At 35.5% G+C, this 22,021-nt stretch overlaps 3 protein-coding genes and 1 long non-coding RNA gene across 5 annotated transcripts; 2 read left to right on the top strand and 2 right to left on the bottom strand.

Moving 5' to 3' along the window:
* The first annotated feature begins 1,072 nt into the window (after positions 1-1,072).
* On the top strand, positions 1,073-3,676 carry LOC149383678 (ubiquitin-conjugating enzyme E2 4-like). The gene is made up of 7 exons (XM_089629306.1): positions 1,073-1,215; positions 1,462-1,556; positions 1,934-2,013; positions 2,190-2,304; positions 2,444-2,496; positions 2,695-2,823; positions 3,312-3,676. The coding sequence occupies exons 2-7, from the start codon at positions 1,513-1,515 to the stop codon at positions 3,449-3,451; spliced, it is 561 nt and encodes a 186-aa protein (XP_089485432.1). The 5' UTR covers positions 1,073-1,215; positions 1,462-1,512; the 3' UTR covers positions 3,452-3,676.
* A 4,585-nt stretch (positions 3,677-8,261) lies between these two features.
* Positions 8,262-9,467, top strand: LOC149383677 (RING-H2 finger protein ATL46-like). Its single transcript, XM_089628211.1, has one exon. The coding sequence runs from the start codon at positions 8,445-8,447 to the stop codon at positions 9,345-9,347; it is 903 nt and encodes a 300-aa protein (XP_089484337.1). The 5' UTR covers positions 8,262-8,444; the 3' UTR covers positions 9,348-9,467.
* Positions 9,468-12,405: 2,938 nt separating this feature from the next.
* LOC149383676 (uncharacterized) lies at positions 12,406-15,492 on the bottom strand. 2 transcript variants are annotated; one of them, XR_016301668.1, is made up of 3 exons: positions 14,847-15,492; positions 14,370-14,490; positions 12,406-14,123 (listed from the first exon to the last, which is right to left on the bottom strand). It is a non-coding gene; the product is annotated as an uncharacterized LOC149383676 (long non-coding RNA). The 2 variants fall into 2 exon arrangements; XR_016301667.1 differs by having other exon boundaries at positions 12,406-14,081.
* Positions 15,493-19,833: 4,341 nt separating this feature from the next.
* Positions 19,834-20,259, bottom strand: LOC149383675 (uncharacterized). Its single transcript, XM_089627880.1, has one exon. The coding sequence runs from the start codon at positions 20,257-20,259 to the stop codon at positions 19,834-19,836; it is 426 nt and encodes a 141-aa protein (XP_089484006.1).
* Between the last annotated feature and the right edge of the window lie 1,762 nt (positions 20,260-22,021).

Genomic DNA, 22,021 nt, shown 5'->3' with positions numbered 1-22,021 from the left:
TTATTTAGAATTTATGTTTATGATGTAGATATTAAGGGCATTTTTGTCCAGATATTTAGCATTTGAAGTATATATTTTGTTTTTTGAGGTAGCATTTGAAGTATTCGAGAATAAATTTTAAACATGAGATATTTAAGAATTTTATGTTCATTTTGAACTAATTATTTAATTTTTTTCCATAATTTATTACACTCCACGACTAGTGTTCTTTGTCACAAAATCTTGAAATATGAAATGAAGTCAACCAACCTAAACATTATAATTGTTATATTCACTATAGTTGAGTTATATCTTCGCCAAAAGTTCAATGCAAAAATTGCATTGGCAAAGCATTGCCATGATAGAATTTATTTATCTATTTATCTACCCATGTCATATATTAAACCATCGTGATAAATCGATCACAAAATTCAAGATTTCGAACTTTTTTTCAATTTCGTGAAAGATCGATCTCGAAATTCTTCAATTTTGTGACTAATCTGTCGCAAATTTTTCTCTAATTTCGTGACCAACTGGTTACTAAATCTTGAATTTTGTTATCGATTTCATTAAGAGTATTATTGTTTTTTTTACCCTTCAAGTAGTTATAGATGTGTCAATATTTATTTTTTAGTTGATTTTTGTAAAGTGACGTGAGAATTATAATATTTGTGTCAATATTTTGTTATAACCATAATTATTTTATTAAGCGCTAAATTTATTTATGCTATTAGTAAAAGTCAATTTAAATTATGTTTAACAAATACTTATCTACTTTTAAAATATCAGTTTTTTCTACTACATCATTTTAAAAACAATGCACAACAATGCAAAAGGGTCCCGATATCAACTTTTTCCTAATCTAAAAAACTTTCAAAAGTTAAACAATACCAAACTAACTAGTCCAATATGTAGAACTACCAAGAAAAATGAAGCCTAGGTTATTTATTTAGTTACTTGGTGAACAATTATAATATTAATTTCTATGATTAATCATGAGAAACTAATCACCGCAAACTTTAATCGGATTGCGGAAAGTAAGCGCATCACGTTGGGACACCATATTTTTTACACGTGCTCATGAGCACATTCACATGTCACCATTCTTCTCTCATCCTCTCTCTCTTTCTCTCTCTCTCTCTCTCTCTTTTTCTCTGTATTCAGTTTCTTTTTTCTCCCTCTCTCTATCTCTGCTCTTTTCTTCGGAATCTCCAATCTTACAAGTTATTGTAATTCGTAAGTAAACCCAATTTTTGTTTCTCGCTTAATTCCATTGTAGTGACGATAAAGCAAAGATTTATGCTTTATATTTACGCGTTTACTTATTTTTTAAAAATTGTTAGGGTGTATTATGCCTTACAAGTGGATCGATGAAAGTTTTAATATGATTGGAACCACTAAAACTGGCTTGATACGATCATAGAAAACACCAATTTTTTTTTTCTTTGATGGCACTAAAGAAGTAATATTTTCTTTTTTCAGGCAGGTTATACTTTCTGGGATTAGTTACTTTTACAATTTATTGGTTTCAAAATGTCATCTCCGAGTAAAAGGAGAGAAATGGATGTCATGAAATTGTAAGTTTCTCTTCGCTTCTTACTTTTTTATCAATCAAGTGATGGATCTACATTTGTTGTTACTTCAGTTTTTTTTGTGTGATCTTTATATGGGTGAGTTTGGTTAGTAAATTATTGGCAATATAGGAAATGTTGGAGATGATTAGAGATGCTTAGTAAGTTCTGTAATTTTTATTTGTTCTGAGTTACAAACTTGGTTTTATCATCCAATTGTTTCATTTGGGTTTAAATTTTGCTCTAAACTTATGAGAAATAGTCCGTCTCTGCTTTTTGTTAATCTTGAATTCATGGCATATTCAAATGCCAAAGGATTATGAGTTGTTTATTTATTTTATTTAATTGATTCCATTGTGGCATCATGTATCATTGTTATCTAGGATGATGAGTGACTACTCTGTGGAGACGATAAACGACGGTCTCAACGAGTTCAACGTGGAATTCAATGGCCCGAAAGACAGTAATGTTTTCATTTTGTTGATTGATGCATCTATGTTTTGTGCTCGAACTGAAAGAATTCGATCGCCAACTCTTTTGCCTTATCCTTATGCACATTATTAGCCACATTTTATTTCACATAATTGTCTTAAAGTTTCTATACTTTTTAGTTTTGTTTTGTTAATGTTGGTTTCACAGGCCTTTATGAAGGAGGGGTTTGGAAAGTTCGGGTTGAGCTTCCCGATGCTTATCCATACAAGTCTCCGTCTGTTGGGTTTGTGAACAAGATATACCACCCAAATGTTGACGAGCTGTAAGAATCTTTTTGACAAAACCCAATTCGCTATAGATCGATCGTTTAAGCTTTCTCGGGAATGAAAGAATATATATGTATACAAAAACATTGTACCGAGTTTCTAAACCTGTCTGACCGTGACTATCGATAATTGCAGATCCGGTTCTGTGTGCTTAGATGTAATTAACCAGTCATGGAGTCCGATGTTTGGTAATTTTTTATTACCATCCCAACATAGTGAAGAAATTGAGTTCGGTTTTGATTTTATTATTTTATTATTATAGAAGCAGAACAAATGCAATAGTTTGTTTGCTCTTTGACAAAGTAGTGGAATGTATCTTGTAAATTTGGTTATGAAAATATGTTTGGTTTTTATATTTATTTATTTATACTTTTTATGTACTGCAGATCTCTTAAATGTTTTTGAAGTTTTCCTTCCGCAACTTTTGCTTTATCCGAATCCTTCAGACCCGCTCAACGGTGATGCTGCCTCGTTGATGATGAGGGATCGAAAGCTATATGATCATAAAGTAAAAGGTGATTTATTTATTTAAGACACGTTTTGCACCATTATTTCTTTTATGTTTTATTGGCATAAGCAAAGTGTATTTAACAATGGGACGCTGATGATTTGAAGTGGGTTCTGTCTCTGAGACCGCCCAGTGCAAAATAAATAAATAGAAATTCAATAGTGATTTAAGTTGGTTAACATGCTTAAAGTTGTTTAGTATGAGGGCTATTTTGCTCAGAAAATTAGTCCATGGATCAAGGATTATTTGCACTAAAAAAGCCATAAAAGTAAGCCAAAAAATATCGAAGACAAATCCGATGATGATGTTTAATTTGAGGGCCGTTATACTAATTACAATCCTATATATCACCTTTCAAGTGATTTGCAAAGATTCTTCGGACTTTGAGGATGTTCTGTGTGGTGTTCTCATTCAAGAATTTGTTCTTTTGCTTTTTGCATATAAACCACAAAAATAAAAATACATCCTTCAATTAATATATGCGTGCTAATGCAGAGTATTGCGAGAAATACGCGAAAAGAGAGCACATCGCAAACTTGACACCCGAAGAGGAGAGTGACGAAGAAGAAGAGCACACAACCGATGGAGAAAGCGATCAGAGTGATGACGAGATTGCTGGGCACGCTGACCTGTAATTAATAATTTAGGGCTCTACTTGTTTAATTTAATTTAAATTTCAAGCCCTTATTTACAGCAGCAGAAAAGCGTCCCTATTAGATCTCTCCACCATCATTTAATTGCCAATACCTGCTTGTAGACTCAATTTTATTTTCTTGTATAAAAGGAGAAAACAATAACCAGTCAAGTGTTGTAAGAATTTGATATGGTATTTCATATTTTATGAGATTGACGGGGGAAAATAGTGGGATATCATAGGAAGATAATACTAAATGTTTGTGTGATTTTTTTTTTTTAATAATTTTTTTTTTTTATATGTACTAGTAGACTTGCAATGTTTTTTCATGTGCTACTAGACTTGCAAACTCCTGAGCTCGGAGAGCATCCTACCCTAGCCCGAACTCACGAGGCAAGACATAGCACGGTCTCACATGAAAGAGTCTCTCTCAAGTCTGGATCACTGAATTATTGAGCAAGGTAACCACTTATCTCCCGCAGCTGTTGATGGTCAACATGATTTGAACTTATCAATTGCCTTGAGGAAATTTGCTCGGTCATAGAATCCAAAACTTTATTTGTCATAGGAATCTTTCAGCAAGTAATCAAGCATTTGTGTCTAGAACATATTAGGTAGAGATACCAAACTCGGTAGACGAAGCTCTCAAGATACCAGAGTGGAAGGAGACAACATATGGAGAAATCCGAGCTCTTGAGAATAATAACACGAGGAAATTACCGATCTTCTACCAATGAAACATATAGTTTGGGTGTAGATGCTTGTTTAACATCAAATACCGAACTAGAAGGGTGTGGCACGAATTATATTGGTTCATGGAGAAAGAGTACACAGAAGCATATGGACTAGAGAAATCCAGCATTACAAATTTGCTCAACAATGTGTGTAAGGTCAAGAACTCACACCATGGACTAGAGAAATCTCCCGAGCTTGATTCAAAAAGTTCACACGGGTATTTAAGCGGTGTTATTATTCACAAAGTCACGCATACCATACATTATTTTGGAAACACTCAACGAGAGAAAAACACGCCATCTTAGATGTGTATGTCGATTCCATTAAAGTGTATGAGATAGAAAAGTTGAACATGGTCTTCGAGCTCGAAGTCAAAGATCTCGGAAACTTGAAGAATTTATCGGCATGGAAGTACCTCGGTCTAAGGAAGCATCATAGTTTCTCAACTGAAGTAAACCCTTGATTTTCACAAAGAAACTAGCATGCTAGGATGCAAACCGACATACATTCTCATGGATCCTAATATCAAACTCCTAGTAAGGACCATTGAGGCCTAAGTGGACAAATGAAGATATCATCAACATGTTGGCAAACTTATTTATTCGGTAGAAAGAGGACTCTTAGTAAGCATGGCCAGACGATTCATTATCAATCCTTTAGAGATCCATATGGAGGAAGTTGTGAGAATCTTCTGATATCTAAGTTCATCTCGTGGTATGATTGGGCTCTTATTCAAGAAACAACACAATCGAAAAATAAAAATATTCTTTGACACGGATTGGGGAGGCTCAGTTTTGGATCAAAGTTATACTTCCGACATGTTTTCTTACGTTCAGGGGAACTTGGTGACTTGATAGCTCAAAGTAGTGTAGAAGCCCACATGATGTCACTTGCAAATGAGTATGCGACAAGGTTATGGCTCAAACAATTCTCGGCGATCTAAAGGTTGAGCACAGAGACCTCGTTAAGTTGTTTTGTGACAATCAAGCTTCTCTAAGTATCACCACATAACCAATGCAACATGACCGAGCAAAAGTATATCAAAATCGATCGACACTTCATTAGTGAAAAGGTCGAGACCAAGATCATCTCCCTTCAAGATGCTCCAACTTGGCAACAAGTAACTTACATATTCACCAAACCTCTGTAAAGAATGAGATTCCGCAAATGGAGTATGCGAGGGGTTATGGCTCTAACAATTCTAGACGATCTCAAGGTTGAGCTCGGAGACCCCGGTGCCAAGCTGATTTGTGATAATCAAGCTTCTCTAAGTATGCCTCGGATCCAGTGCAACATGGTTGACCAAAACATGTTGAAATTTATCGACACTTCATCAGTGAGAGTAATTAGTTTTCTAACCAAACCTTTGCAAACAAGCTTCCACAAACTAATTAATTAACAATCTTGATTTGCTCAACATATACCATAAATCTTGAGGGGGACTATATATAGATAATTCTAGAAGCTCAAGATCGTGCTCTTTTATTCTAGAGATTTACTTTCGTGTATTTTATGATTTGTTATCAGTAATTTCCGAATTTCGTGTAAATATTTGTGTATAGTTGTGTAACCTATTCATCAATAAAATGAATAATATTTTTCTGTCTCAATTTAATTTTACAAGCATAACACATACACAACTTTTGATAATAACTATATCAATTCTGAAGACGACAAGGGGCCTAAAGAAGCTGACTCTCATCCTCTTCCTCTTCCTCATATACTTCGAGGTCGCCGGTAGAACCTACGGCGAAGAACCAGTCATGAAATACATTGGTCCTCTCCTTGCTTTTGAGCAATAATGGTTAAACTACAACTATTTGAGCAATATTTTGTTTTAATAAAGTAGTCAGCAAATGAAAGAGATGAAACTTCTCTTTCTTAATATTCCTTAAATATAAATGAAGATTTCTAAAGAAAATCTCAGATAGAGATCTTGTAAGGTATGTGTTGATGAGTACTATATGCCTACTTTCTAAGTCTCAACTTCTTTTTATAATCAGTTTAGACGGGAATATATCTCTTACATAAAAATACAAATCTATCCGTTAATTGACTTTATAATGGTGTCTTAAGTATCATGAGGTTTCATATAAAAATCAGTTGATGGTAAGGGGGGTACACACGACTTTAAAAATCTGTGTTGTCCCTTCAACTTTTCATTCGATCCGAATTTTTCAGTTTTTCCGGTCTGGTCCAGTTTGATCTTTTCCGAACTGTTTAAAACGGTTCAGTCCGAATTTTTGACCGATTTTGAACTAGAATGGACTGTACACATCTAATTCAATTTTTATGTGTTAAAGTTAAAAATATGAAATATATGTGCAATTTTACTCAAGTGTCCTTGGACACATAAATTTTTTTTTAAAAAAAATTAATCTTAACACCTTCAAATAAACGGCAATCAACCGTAATATTGTTTGATTGCAGTTGATTGCGGTTGACTGTGGTCAACAACATTGAGATCAATAGGAGGAATATATTTTTTTAGTCAAAATGTATATATTTTCAAATAATTAGCAAACTAGCCCACTAAAACTAAAAGAATTTCTATTAGCCAACGTTTTGTAAATTTTAAGTAAATAACCAACATTTTAAGTAAATTTTAGGTAAATAGTTAATATTTTGATAAGACATTTCAATCAATTTACGATTGTAAATATTTGTTCATGGCTATTTACCAAAAACTAATTAAAGGTTGGCTAAATGGCAAACCAAAACTGTAAATAAGGCTATATATAATTTGAATTTCATGCATTATTACACATATTTTCCAATATATATATTTGTTCATGAAGATATATATATATATATATATATATATATATATATATATATATAATGTAATACAGGTATGGAATTGTCGATGTAATCCGAAATCCGATATTTTATAAACTTAATGCTTGATTCAGATTATTTCATACTACGGCGCGTTGAGTTAAAACTTAAAAGCACATTTTGAATTAAAAAAAAAGGACCAACGAAAGTATACAAACATCAACATGTAAGCATAGAAATGTCAAGCATAAAAGATTTCCAAAGTCATGATTAGTAATAATCACGTTGTTTCAGTGGGCATAATCATGAACATGAATTTCTCACCACATGCGTGGAAGGAAATAGAAATAGTAAATATAAATATATATATATATATATATATATATATATATATATATATATAAGTGCCACCCACCACACCACCATCATCTAGAATTGTCCACAGATAAAATTAGAGATTTCTCATTTGTCATGATAATGGCCAACTTCAATTATTGATAAAATGGATGGTCATTATGTGCCTTCTTCTTTGGCATGGAGACCCAAGAACATATCATTCACCCATTACTTGTGGTGGATTAATAACAATGTATGCAGAGAGAGACAAAAACATAAATAAAATGTATCCCTATATCTATTAATCAGCCTTTAATCAATTCATTGTCAGGCCTTCCTTTTATACACAAACTTTTGAAGAATAAATAACAGAAAAATAATTCCTAAAAAACTGACAGAAAAATATAAATTATGCTTTCATTTGATACCTGAATACTTTCGGAATAAATGAATAAATAAAAAAATAAAAACAATATCAACTGTCATTTAATAGTTGTCAAAAAGTACGTTCCAATGCAAATTCGCTCCGGCTGTATTCTTTTCTGTAAGTGTAATGTTACGGGCAGAAAATATACATACTCTTAATTACGAGGGGGAAAAAAAATTAGCCAAGGATGATTGCCCCGCCACGTCCTTAATTATGTGACAAAATGTAAATGTGTGAGGAGAAAAACATGAAAACCACGTAAAAGTCTATCTTTTTATTAATTAATTTAGAGGTAAAATTGATGTCAGGAATGTGTTTAGTCTCTTTGCTCTAAGTTTTAACAAAAAAAAGATGGTGGAAAAGGAAATGGCGTTGACGTTGAGCAATGAATAATAAGATCATTTAAAAAAAATATATATAATTAATAAATTTGGTGACAAAACACTGTGGAGAACACATCAACAACCAACAACAGCTTCATTGGTGGACCTTAATCACTGTCACTCACAGAAAAAAAAAAAAAAAAAAAAACATCATATTCACTATATATCTTTTTCACTTGGTGATATATCGTTATCATTCTTATTGAATCCCCATGCATTTAAAAACCACAACATAAACACACATACTCATGAAAACCAAGTCTTAAAGAGACAGCGTTTCTTCATATTCGCGATCAGAGCTTTGTTTCTCTTTCTCATGAATGGTTTGAGAAGCAATGTACGAATATGATATGAGCATCAGAAGAGAGCTCATTTTAGTGATAATAATCCTCACCGCCGCGGCGATCTTCTTCATCGCCGGACTAGTCCACATCATCCTCAGACTCCTCACCAAAACCCATTCATCCTCGTCCTCATCCCCTTCTCCGGCGCCGGCTCCGACGACATTCCGGCAGAGACAGCTCAGGCAGCTCTTCCGCCTCCACGACGACTCCGCCGCGGCGGGGCTGGACCGGGCAGTCGTCGAAGCCCTGCCCGCGTTCCGCTTCGACGAGCTCCAAAACTGCCCGAGCAACAATAAACAGCCCTTCGACTGCCCGGTCTGCCTCTGCGAATTCGCTGCCCGGGACGACCTCAGGCTCTTGCCCGTCTGCGGACACGCCTTCCACGTCTCCTGCGTCGACACGTGGCTCCTCTCGAACGCCACGTGTCCTCTCTGCAGGAGAGCCCTCTTCGCCGGCGACGTGGCGATCCCGGCGATCTTCGGCTTTGAAGATGACGACGAAACGCAGAGCCGGGTTTTCTCGGTCAGGCTCGGAAAGTTCGAGAGCTCGAGATCGGACGACGACGAAGACGATGGTGGCGGAGGAGAGACGAGTGGGTGTGATAATAGGTTGGACGATCGGAGGTGCTATTCGATGGGGACGTTTCGGTATGTGGTCGGAGACTCGGATCTGAGAGTGACGTCATCGCGGTATTTTGGCGGGAAACTAGGAGGAGGAGAGGTATTATTATCAGAGGGGAAGAAGATTGGGACGAGGGAAAATGGAGAGAGCTTCTCTGTGTCCAAGATCTGGCTTAGGCTTCCAGGTTGTTCCGATACCGATATCCAAGTTCCGGTTCCGGTTGGTTTTCCGGCGAATGGCCACCAAAGTACGGCACAGAGGCCACAAGTGTGACAGGTGTGTCTAGACTTTAGAGTTTCCATGAGCATATTACTTTTTTCAATCCATGTCAAAGCTTGGATTTGTTTTTGTTTTACTAAAAGTAAAAGCTTGGAATTAGTTATTGGTTATATTTATTAATTTGTTGGTGAGGAAAATCTGAAATATAAAATAAATAGATAATTTGTGTTTTTTCTTGATCAATAAATAGAAAAATTTGTTTCTTTGTTTCTTTATTTCTTTCTTGATTTTTGTTTTTTTAAATGTGAAATGTGGTTCTATCGGAAGTTGGGCATGAATTTTGGCTTCTTTCCTGTCGGAATTCTGGTCAAAATTGAATGGAATATATGTTTGATTTCGACCAGAATTCCTATAAGAATGGAACATAATTTTTGTTACGCAAAATTATAATCATAATATGTCTAGAAGAAGTAATAAGAGAATTTGACGAATCAAGAACGGAACATTATGGAATTGAAGAATTTCTAAGAATTATTTTCCTGGAATACATGCTGAAAAAGGCAATATACTACGTTGGCATTATGCTTACTACAAGAACAACATAACAAGAGGGCAAATATAAACAGCTTTCATTTTTACTTTAAAAAACATGTTTGTTTTTTGGATACTCCATTGTCTTTAGCTTTCAAAACATGTTTTTTGGATCTTAACATGAGTCTTTAGCTTTCAAAACATGTTTTTTGGATCTTAACATGAGTCTTTAGCTTTCACTAATAATTTTTTTTTTTTTTTTTTTTTTTTTTTTTTTTTTATCTTAACATGTCCTTATATTGCCCTTTGCTCCTAATGAAGATTTTTCGATAACTAATTTTTACCATTACTTGACATAAACGATGTAATATAAAATAATTTAACTTACAACTTCTTACTTTTTCTCTCTTCCTTGTCAAAAGCATTACTCATTAAATTACATCTTTTTTATATTTACTCACTCTCGTCGGTATGCGGCGTACTAATAAATAATACTTTATCATAACGTTTAGTTGTGACACTATTATAGTATTTATATAATGACATTGCTATTATTACCATTTGTGTAAATGTAATGAGCTGAACATATTTAATTGTAAATCTTTTTTATTTTTTTTTTATTTTTTATTGTTATTTGTTTGCTTATGGATCCCTTTTCATATTGCGATGTATCTCAGTATCTGTTTGATAACGGTTTTACCCATTAAGAAAGATAACATGCCTTTTTTTATTTATTTTTTATTTACTTACAATATACTTGTTCGGTGAAGCATTTAACCTTAAAACTAAAATTTTCGTATGTACCAATATATATAATTTCCAATGAAATCGGATGCATCATATGATTTTTTTGGGGAAGTTCAACAAAAATCTAATGACATCCGATGCATCGGACCTCAGTCTTTCAGATGATCACCAGTGAATTCCGATGAGTTCACATTCCTTCCGATTATTTCCAATTTTCGATGATATATCAATTGTGATGGAAGTCCATTGGATCCGATGTGTTTGCTATTATGTTTATAACATCTTGTTTTTGTTAGCTATATTGCAGCCATATTGCTGATAATAGGCTGCAAAATTAATGTAATAAAAAAGCATCAACGAAACTAATAAAATATATATGTAGACAAGGGTACAAAATAAATAAACTAAACAACCAAACCGGGTATCACTAAGAAACCGGTAAAGAAAGTGAAATGGAGAACACGTCGAGGCTTGTTCGACAATTTCTTTAAAGCGTTATTGCTCTGCCACCGAGTGCTGGAATAACGTGAGCAACCGCCTCCCAAGATACAACCACGTACAAGAAGAACAAAACACCAACTTGTTCAACTCCGGCGAACATGAACGCATGTCAGAATACTACCACCTACACCGAGGAAATTGAGAGGAAAGCTGAAAAAATAAACTCAAGAAAAAAGAGTTATTTTGTGTGTGTTTGTTTCAGCCAAAAGCTCTTTGCTTTTCTATTCTTTTTTTTTTCCTCTCTTTGCTAGAGGAATGAGAACAATTTTATGTAGACACATCTGTAGAACAGTTTCGTACATAGCCATTAAGGCCAAAACCGTTTGTCAAGTTTAAATACCATTAAGCATGGTAATAAACCCAAAGAAACGTTCCTACTATAAGTGCCAAGCAATAAAATTGTGTAATACACCATTCAATAAAATAAAATTAAATAAATTTATATTTGAAATTGTAAAGGAAAAACTTCAGCCCAAAAATTAAATAGACTTTAGCCAATCAGTCCGGACAGAGACGGTTTGTACGTGTGTGTGGTGGACTTGAGCTTCCTCTACAAAACTGTGTCATCCTTACGAGCCCAAAGTTAATCCAAATTTTTTTTTTCTATATATAAGCACAAGCACAATAATATCCACACATCTAATCCATGTGGGACTCTAATATGTGCACACTCAATCACAACACACTTATATTTCCTTCACAATATTTGATGTTTTTCAATACACTTTGATCATCAATTTCTCATTCACCTTAGCTCCAATTTTAGCAAATAAATAATTGATCTTATCTCTCGCAACGAAGAATAAAAAATCAATCATAACATTTCATTTTCAAAGAGTGGACCCCACTCGATATTTGTCACAAATAAGCCAATCAAATGATATTAAATACTCTTTAATATCATTAACAACACAACTTTTCCAACAATTCATGAGGATGTGGTACACAAGCCAATAGTGATTCTCAAATACTTCCAACTTTCCTCTCAACTTTCTCACGGTGGTGGTGGTTTCTGGCACGTGTTCAAGTTCGTCGGAGTTGAACAAGTTTGTGCTGTGTTCATCTCGCACTAGTACAAAACATAGCATCGACTTTTTTCGCACCTGAAAGTGCAAAAGTCGCACCTGAAAGTACTTTCAGGTGCGACTTTAGATGCGACAAAGTCGCACCCGAAAGTCCGCACCTAATGCTCTTAGGTGCGAAAAGTCACACCTGAAAGTGTCTTGATTATCAGGTGCGAAAATTCGCACCTGAAAGTCTTGACTATCAGGTGCGAAAAGTCGCATCTGATGCTCTTTATCTTTTAAAAAAAAATTAATACTCGATTCTCAGAATTCATTACCACGAATAATCAGATCGAATCAGCCAGAAAAATTAAGCTCACGGCCAAAAACACACAACCAACCCAAACCAAACCCACGGCAAAGTCATACACGGCCACAACAAAACTCAAACCAAACAATTCCAAAACCTCAAAATCATCATAGCCTCAAACAAGTGTTCATCAATCATTCTCAAACAACAAACACACATCAATTCACGCTCGAAATTAGAACCCCAAAACAAGTTCATACCCTTAACCCATTTTCGGCCAAATTCAAACCAAGACAAGAAATTCGAGTTCAAGTTATTAATATTAATTATCAAGCTCAAACAACAACACTCAATTCCTTAGAAATCACCATAGAACTCGAAACCCCAAAAATTAGAATATGAACCCTAATTTTCGAGTTCTTCAATTCAGCCAAGAAAAATTCCTACCTTGCTTGAAGAGTTGAGCTACCCAGACCGTCTACTCTCTCTTTCCCTCGTCGGAGATGCTCGCCAGAGCTCATGAGACACGCGGCGTTTCTCTCATCTCGGCTGGTGGCGCGCGCGCGGCTTGGTGGAGGAGCTGCTGGCCGGCGTTTCTCTCCTCTCGGCTGGTGGCGCGCTCTCATTCTCTCTCTCGCTCTCTCAGCTTCTTCCTCTCTCTCACTCTGTTTCCCTCTCTCTCTCTCTCTCTCTCTCTCTCTCTCGGTTCAACCCTCTTCTTCTTCTACCTTTTTTTTTCTTTCTTTCATTTTCTTTTCTTTCTTCTCTTTCTCTTTCCCGTGTCCTTTCTTTTCTTTTAAATTCTTTCCCATTTTAAAACTGAATGAAAAAATGAGGGGGAAAATTGGCCCGCTTAAGATTTTAAACAATCAGGTGCGACTTATCGCACCTGAAAGTTTTTTTAACTATCTGGTGCGAAAAGTCGCACCTGATACTCAAAAGAAAAAACAATTTTAGCGAAATTTTTTGGACTTCTGGTTGACAATCTGATGCGACTAGTCGCACCCGAAAGTCATTTAGATGCGACTAGTCGCACCTGATAGTCATGCACATCAGAAAACTAAATTTGTAGTAGTGTTGTACGTCGTTGTATTCAGGGAGGCGGTTGTTCACATTATTCCGGCACTCGATGGGAGAGCAATAACGCTTTAAGAAAAATGTCGCACAAACCTCGATATGTTCTCATTTTCCCTTTCTATGCTGGTTTCTTGGTGATATCCGATTTAGTTATTTTATTTTATTTTGTATTCTATGTCTACGTATTTATTTCATTAGTTTCGTTTATTATTTATTTAATTATTTTATGCAATTTGTCTAATTCTTTTTCCGCCTATTATTAGCAATATGACTAACAGTTTTTTTTGTTTTTGTTGTGTTTCTTAAATCTTATTTAATGACACTTTAGAGAAAGAAGATCAAAAAGTATAGTTTTAAAGATGTTGTCACGTTTATTGATGTTTCAAAAGATGTAAACTACGCTGACTTGAGAGGACATAATGTACGAGACGATTGATGTTGATAGACTTAGCTACGACTAAAAACTCGAAGTACCTTATGCAAGGATACTATTCCAATGGCTCCCTACATAGTCTAAACTCTAAATTCATAAATTTAAATAATTTGAAACTCTCATTGAAACTATAATCGGAAATCATCGGAACGCATTGATGATCATCGGTGTTCATCGAATTGAACCTATAGCATCAAAGGTAGTCGGAGGTAATCAAAATCATCGGACTGTATGAATTTCATAAAATCTATCAATTCAATAATAAAAAAATCTATCAATCTTATTAGAAACAATCGAAAATAGTAGAGCCGATCGAAAATCGTGACAGGTCATCATATGTCATTGGAAATGCGCAAAATTGGGATATTTCATTTTCATCCTATATTTTTTTAACTCTAAAAAACTTATGATAAACAAATAAAAACATATATCAAACAATTTATGCAACATAGTTTACACGAAAATGAGTGTACCTTTATTTTTGAATTTGGGTCCTCAACGAGCCTCTCTCTCTATCCTCAACAACTGTGAAGACGCAGTTCATCTTCGAAAAAGCTCTCGGCAATAGTCAAAACTCGTGTTTTGTCGTCGAAGCTTGTTGGATTTAATCGTTGCAAGAGAAAAATGAGAGTAAGAGAGTGAGAGAAAAAAAGTGGAGGAATCGTAATTGACTTTAAGTAGCGAAGTACACTTTTTTCCAGAAAATAACAAAAGTCCATCTTATCAATTTACAAATACCAAGTTTAACCATAATTTTTTTTATTATTATTTAATAGGTTTGATATATAAAATTTGCTCTACGTTTTACTTTTCTTCTGAAAAGCCTAAGGTAAAAACAAAACTAGGTTAAATTAAGGTAAAAAGAATTTAAGACCCAGATTAAAGTAGGTGTCAATAGATACCCCACTAGTTGACAAAACCGACATAGTAAGTAGTTCTTAAAATTTTACCTGGGTACTTTTCCTTTCTCCCTTGTAAAAACAATTACAGTTTACTGCCCTTTCTCTCTCTCTTTCTCTCGTCTCAACTCTCAACAATGGCGGAAAGAGAGAGAGAGAGAGAGCGACGGTGAGAATAACGAACCTCCCGCAGACCACCACCGCCTCCGACCTCAACGCCTTCCTCGAGTCCGGCATCGGCCCCGAATCCGTCTTCGCCGTCGAAATCCCCACCCACCGCCAAAACTGGAAGCCACGCTCCTACGCGCGCGTGCAGTTCACCTCCCTCCCCATCAAGCGTCTCGCCCATCCACTACCTCGGAGCCTCCGACGATGTCGTTCCTAGGCCCATCAACCCCGACCTCGCCGCCGAGGACGCGTTACTTCACGCGGGGATAATGCTCGGGCCAGAGCGGGTCTGGTTCATGCCCGAGAGGAACCGAGTCGAGTTTTGGGTTTGGGTTTGGGCGGTCAGAAAATGTACGCTCTTCTTCTCAAGGTACGAACCCAAAGTTAATAAGAACTTTGTGTGAGAATGAATGTCCGCTCTATTTCTAAAAAATAAATAATCAAAAGTATAGAAACTGAGCAGCAGCGAAAATAGTGTTTGGGAGAATCAAAGAGAAAACCCTTCTCCGTACTTTTCATTGATTGAATTGTGGTCACAACTACAATAGCTTTATTATGATCACGAACTAACTTAGCTACTCTAACAGAATGTTTTAACCAACGCCAGCTTGGACTGGTTGTCTATTAGTTGACCCAGCTGCTGACGTGGGATGCTTATGTTAGAACTTATTACACGTACTAGATGTGTTCTAGCAACATGAATACGTTAAAGCGGAAGCGAAAATGATCGGTTTATCTCTGGTCGTTGTTGTGTTTTTCCGACGAGCTCGGGACTCCGATTCCGGTGAGTTATTTTGAGGATCTTCTAAACTCTCGCTCTCACCCTTAGATGGCGTTGGTATTCTGAATGTGTGAGCGAGTTTAGGGACCCCAAAACGTTTTATTTATAGCCTCATTGCCATAAATGAGAAAAATCACAATGCCACTATTATAAGCAATTACTTGATTCTTGGGCATTTATTTGAGCTCGAATTTGACAATTAATTACTTGGTCAATCTTAATATATATGGACCGCAATAAGGAAAAGAATATTTCCTCATTAATGAATATCTTATAGAAATATTCTTACATTCTCCCACTTGGTCCATATAGCTCAAAATTTACAAAGAACAAAATATATGAATCATGGCGATAAGTTCTCTATGAGCGAGTATTATCTTCCATGTATTACTATATATTTAGCCTCTCAACTTAATAGCTATCTTATTCTTTAGTGAATAAACCATATGTTTATTCCAGGTCCATTTAAACGATATTTCTCGATAAATATAATGAATGTGTACAACTATATGAGAAAAGTCAAACTTAATATGAGTTTCTTAAGAAGAAATGTAGCGTACAATGAAAAATTACATCATGGAACCAAGTCCCATGCTTTCCACATGATCCTTAAATTTCTTTGGTGGCATGCCTTTAGTCAAAGGATCGGCAATCATCAACTCGGTGCTAATGTGTTGGGTGACCACTTTATCATCTTTAACACGTTCTCTTATGGCTAGATATTTGATGTCGATATGCTTGCATCGACTTCCACATTTGTTATTCTTAGCCATGAAGACAGCAGCAGAATTGTCACAGTACAACTTTAGTGGCCCAGAAATAGAGTCTACAACTCTAAGCCCAGATATGAAACTCTTCAACCAAACACCATACGATGTAGCTTCAAAACAAGATACGAACTCAGCTTCCATCGTGGATGTAGCAGTCAATGTCTGCTTAGTGCTTCTCCATGACACGGCTCCACCGGCTAGCATAAAAACATATCCCGAAGTAGATTTTCTTGAATCAATGCAGCCAGCGTAGTCAGCGTCAGAGTAGCCAACCACTTCCAATTCATCGGTCCGTCTGAACATAAGCATGTAATACTTTGTTCCTTGAAGGTATCTCATAACCTTCTTTGCAGTTTTCCAATGGTCAAGACCTGGGTTACTCTGATATCTACCCAATACTCCAACAACATATGCAATGTCAGGTCTGGTACAAACCTGAACATACATAAGGCTTCCTACAGCGGAAGCGTATGAAATATTCTTCATTTGTTCCCCCTCAAGGTCATTTTTCGGACATTGGTCCAAACTGAATTTATCACCCTTCACAATGGGTGCTACATTTGGTGAACAATCTTTCATCCGAAATCTCTCAAGAACTTTATTGATATAGGTCTCTTGAGACAAACCCAAAATGCCTCGTGAACTTTCCCTATGGATCTTAATGCCAATAACATAAGATGCATCACCCATATCTTTCATCTCAAAGTTCTTTGAAAGAAATTGTTTAACCTCATACAGCATTCCATTATCATTAGTTGCTAGCAGAATATCATCCACATATAAAACAAGAAAACTTATCTTACTCCCACTAACCTTTTGGTATATACATTGATCCATGACGTTCTCTTCAAAGCCAGATGAAGTGATGACATCATGAAACTTTAAATACCATTGGCAGGAGGCTTGTTTCAAACCGTAAATGGATTTATTAAGCTTGCAGACTAAATGCTCACAATCACTAGAAGATAATCCTTCAGGTTGTTTCATGTAAACCTCTTCCTCTAGATCTCCGTTAAGGAAGGCCGTTTTCACATCCATTTGATGTAGCTCAAAATCAAAGTAAGCTACTAATGCCATAATTGTGCGAAGAGAATCTTTCTTTGATACATGAGAAAAGGTCTCCATGTAATCGATTCCTTCTCTTTGAGTGAACCCTTTGGCTACAAGTCTTGCCTTATGTATCTCGGTGTTGCCTTGTGAGTCTTTCTTTGTTTTAAAGACCCATTTGCATCCAATGGCTTTTACACCGTTAGGCAACTCGACGAGATCTCATACTTGATTAGTTGCCATAGAGTTCATTTCCTCAATCATGGCATTATGCCATAAGTTAGATTCTTTAGAACTTACAGCTTGTGAAAACGTTTCAGTATCACTCTCGGCTCCAATGTTGCAGTCCATTTCTTGCATATATACTTCATAATCACTAGAGATTGCTGATCTTCTAACTCTAGTAGATCTTCTTAATATTGCTTCATCATTCTCTTGATGATCTTGTTGTTCAATAGGTTGTTCAACATGATCTTGATCAGCAAATTGATCTAAAGGATCAGCATTATTAGCTTGTGGAACTTCAATAGCTGGTTCTCGTACACACGATTGAGCTTGAGGAGTGTGTATGATAATCAATCTATCACTTGAATTAGAAGGTTGAGCTTCATTGTGATCCATTGCAGAGACCGAGTCACGCAATTGGTCACTCCCACTAATCAAGTCAATCTCAAGAAATTTTGCATTTCTTGATTCCACAATCCTAGTACTATGAGATGGACAATATAATCTATAACCTTTAGAATTCTCGGCATATCCAATGAAATACCCACTAATAGTCCTAGGGTCTAGTTTCTTTTCTTGTGGATTATAAATTCTCACTTTGGACGGGTATCCCCAAATGCGTATATGTTGCAAACTGGGTTTCCAACCTTTGAATAACTCAAAAGGCGTTTTTAAAACAGCCTTGGTTGGAAATCGGTTTAATATATACACAACCGTCTTTAGTGCTTCAGTCCACAAGAATTGAGGAAGTTTTGTTTTACTCATCATACTTCTCACCATGTCCATTAAAGTTCGGTTTCTTCTTTCTGATACACCATTTTGGTCCGGAGTACCAGGCATAGTGTATTGGGCAACAATCTCATGTTCCTGAAGAAACTTCGCAAATGGCCCAGGTGCTTGTCCATTCTCTCTATATCTACCATAATACTCTCCACCTCTATCTGATCTCACTATCTTAATTTGTTTACCACATTGTTTCTCTACTTCAGCCTTGAAAACTTTAAAAGCATCTAAAGCTTCGTCCTTGTAACGAAGTAAATAGAGATACATATATCGTGAGAAATCATCTATGAAGGTGATAAAGTATTTTGGACAAGTTGCATCCATATCAGGACAACAAATGTCTGTATGTATGATTTCCAACAATTCAGTACTTCTCTTTGCACCTTTTTTTAGACTTGTTGGTTTGCTTCCCCTTTATGCAATCCACACATGTCTCAAAGTCAGTAAAATCAAGAGCACTAAGTACTCCCTCATTCACTAACCTTTTAATTCTCAGAATGGAGATATGTCTCAATCTCCGGTGCCACAATAGAGAAGATTTTTCATTCATAATAAACGCTTCAACCCAGCAGTAACATTCAAGGAGTTATTAGCAACATTATTTTGCAATGTAATTGAATTAAAACCACCAGACAGTGTACCATAACCAACAATTTCGGATTTATTAAATAATGTAAAACCATTATCCGAAAAGTTAAAGTCAAAACCAAGGGGTACAAGTCTTGAAACTGAAATTAAATTCCTTGAAAAATTAGGAACATAGACGATCTTTTTTAAATGCAAAACAAAACCACTACTTAACACCAAATTGCAAGAACCAACAGCCTCCACATGTGAGCTCATCCTGCTTCCTGAAAGGATGTAGTGCTCACTTCCTACTGGCTTCCGTAGTTTTTGCATACCCTGCAAAGTCTTTGAAACATGGATTGTAGAACCAGAGTCAATTCACCAAGTATTATGACCAACATCAGTTAGATTTGATTCATAACATACAAACGAAAGTTGAATACCTTTCTTGTCAAGCCAATTTTTGAACTTAGAGCATTCTTTCTTCATGTGTCTTTTCTTCTTGCAAAAGAAACACTTTGACTCTTTCTTAATGTCCGGTTTGACAGGGATCTTGCCTTTGTCTTTGGCACGATCTTTCTTCTTCCTTTCATAGAAAGTCAGATTCACTTTCTCACCCTCCTCCATAGCCAGCCTATGTTCTTCTTGAACACACATGGTCATAAGTTCATTAATTGACCATTTATCTTTATGTGTGTTAATAAGAAATCTTAAATGGGCCATATTGATGGGGCAGAGTGCACAAAATGAAGTGAACCAAAAAGGTTTCAGACATTTCAACTTTCAACGTCTTTAATTGGGCCGCAATAACCCTCATGCGCATGATATAATCACGCATACCTCCTACTCCAGTGAGTTTCATGGATGAGAACTGCATGATAAGAGTACTTGCCAAAGCCTTATCTGAAGTGACAAATTCATCGTCTATTGCTTTCATTAAGAGACGAACTTTGTCATATTGCTCAATTGAACCCCTAATCCCAGCAGATACTTTGGTCTTTATGAACATAACACAGAGACAATTAGATCGCTCCCACTTTTCATAAAGATCAACCTGATCTGGGGTACTCTCCTCAGTAATTGAGGGAGTTTCGGGCTTCCTTATGGCATAGTCAGTATCCATCTATCCTAGTTGAAGGAGAACTCTCTTTTTCCAGACCTTAAAATTGTCCCATTTGAGTTCGGGAACATCGCACTTAACATCAGAGTAACCTACAGTTTGACTAGCTGCAATTTACAGAAATTAAACATGCTTATTAAAATATGTTTTTGAAGAAAATGACTATATCATGATTTACCAATGCAAAACATGTTTTACTCAATTAATCTAGAGACATTAAACTTGCATGTGGGCTAAAGTTCTAATTCAATTAGGTTCATTCAATCATGATAAAACTATCAAACTATGTTCCTTTTCCTAATACATGTGGGTTAATTAGGAAATATAATTTGATATTTTATCCTAATTAATCATACAAATATTACGAAAAATCCTGTGGGCAGATTTCATAATATGGCATATGATTAACCACAATTGTTATTTTAATGTGATTTTAATTCTAAATATACAACCTAGATTAATTAAAGATGCTGTGGCTACTCTCTAATTAATAAAGATCATATTAATCACAAAATAATATAACTAAAATAAATAATATTGTGCTAGACATTAAATTGCCAAATGTTATATGTATATGACAAAATAATAATAATAAATAGTCATTAAATATTTGCATACAGATTCTAAATAATGCAAATAAAATTAATGAACATGCATCAATTTATTTTATTTTCTGTATAATATGACAATAAATCATATTCTTAATAAAGATCTTAAACAATACAAAGATTTCAACAGTTTTACCGTGTAAATAACTAAATGGTTTATGTAAAACAATTGAAAACATCAGCCACATTACATAAAGCGCACAGTATTACATAGAAAAAGATTCAGTGTAATAGCATGTAAAAACATTGCACATGCGCACGATTCAACACATTATAACAAAATATTTTGGCACGTGTAATATGCTCAATGCAGTGGGTTTTAAAAGAAAATACACAAAAGCCCAATATAGTTATCAGCTTTCCGATATATTGCAATCTATCTGAAAAAACGACAGCTTTATAAAAAAAACGACATTTCTTCATTAAAGCTAAAACGACATGTCGTTTAAGATCGTCTTCTTCACCAATCAAACGATATTTTGACTCGCGAACCCGTTTAAAAAATCCGACGGTTTCTCCATCATTTCTCCATGGTTTTCAAGATTTTAAAGCCCAGAATTGATAGAAAAACAATTTTAAAATGATTGGACGTATTAGTTTTTCAAAACAACGTGTAACATGAAAACCCCGGGAATGGAAAAACAACACCACCATTAACAACAAGGAAAAGGTTATGGAGGCTCTGATACCAAATGTTAGAACTTATTACACGTACTAGATGTGTTCTAGCAACATGAACACGTTAAAGCGGAAGCGAAAAAGATTGGTTTACCTCCGGCCATTGTTGTGTTTTTCCAACGAGCTCGGGACTCCGATTCCGACGAGTTGTTTTGAGGATCTTCTAAACTCTCGCTCTCACCCTTAGATGGCGTTGGTATTCTGAATGTGTGAGTGAGTTTAGGGACCCCAAAACGTTTTATTTATGGCCTCATTGCCATCAATGAGAAAAATTACAATCCCACTATTATGGGCAATTACTTGATTCTTGGGCATTTATTTGAGCTCGAATTTGGCCATTAATTACTTGGTCAATCTTAATATATATGGACCACAATAAGGAAAATAATATTTCCTCTTTAATGAATATCTTATAGAAATATTCTTACAGCTTCCACGTAAAGCTTGTCTTTAATCTGCTGTCAGAACCATATCTCGGA

The sequence above is a fragment of the Urtica dioica genome, chromosome 10, assembly GCF_054948205.1.
Source record: "Urtica dioica subsp. dioica isolate 48M chromosome 10, U.dioica_male_clone48M_v1_H2, whole genome shotgun sequence".
Lineage (NCBI taxonomy): Eukaryota > Viridiplantae > Streptophyta > Magnoliopsida > Rosales > Urticaceae > Urtica > Urtica dioica.
The sequence above is the reverse complement of the archived record's forward strand: the minus strand, read 5'-3'. Positions and strand labels throughout refer to the sequence as shown.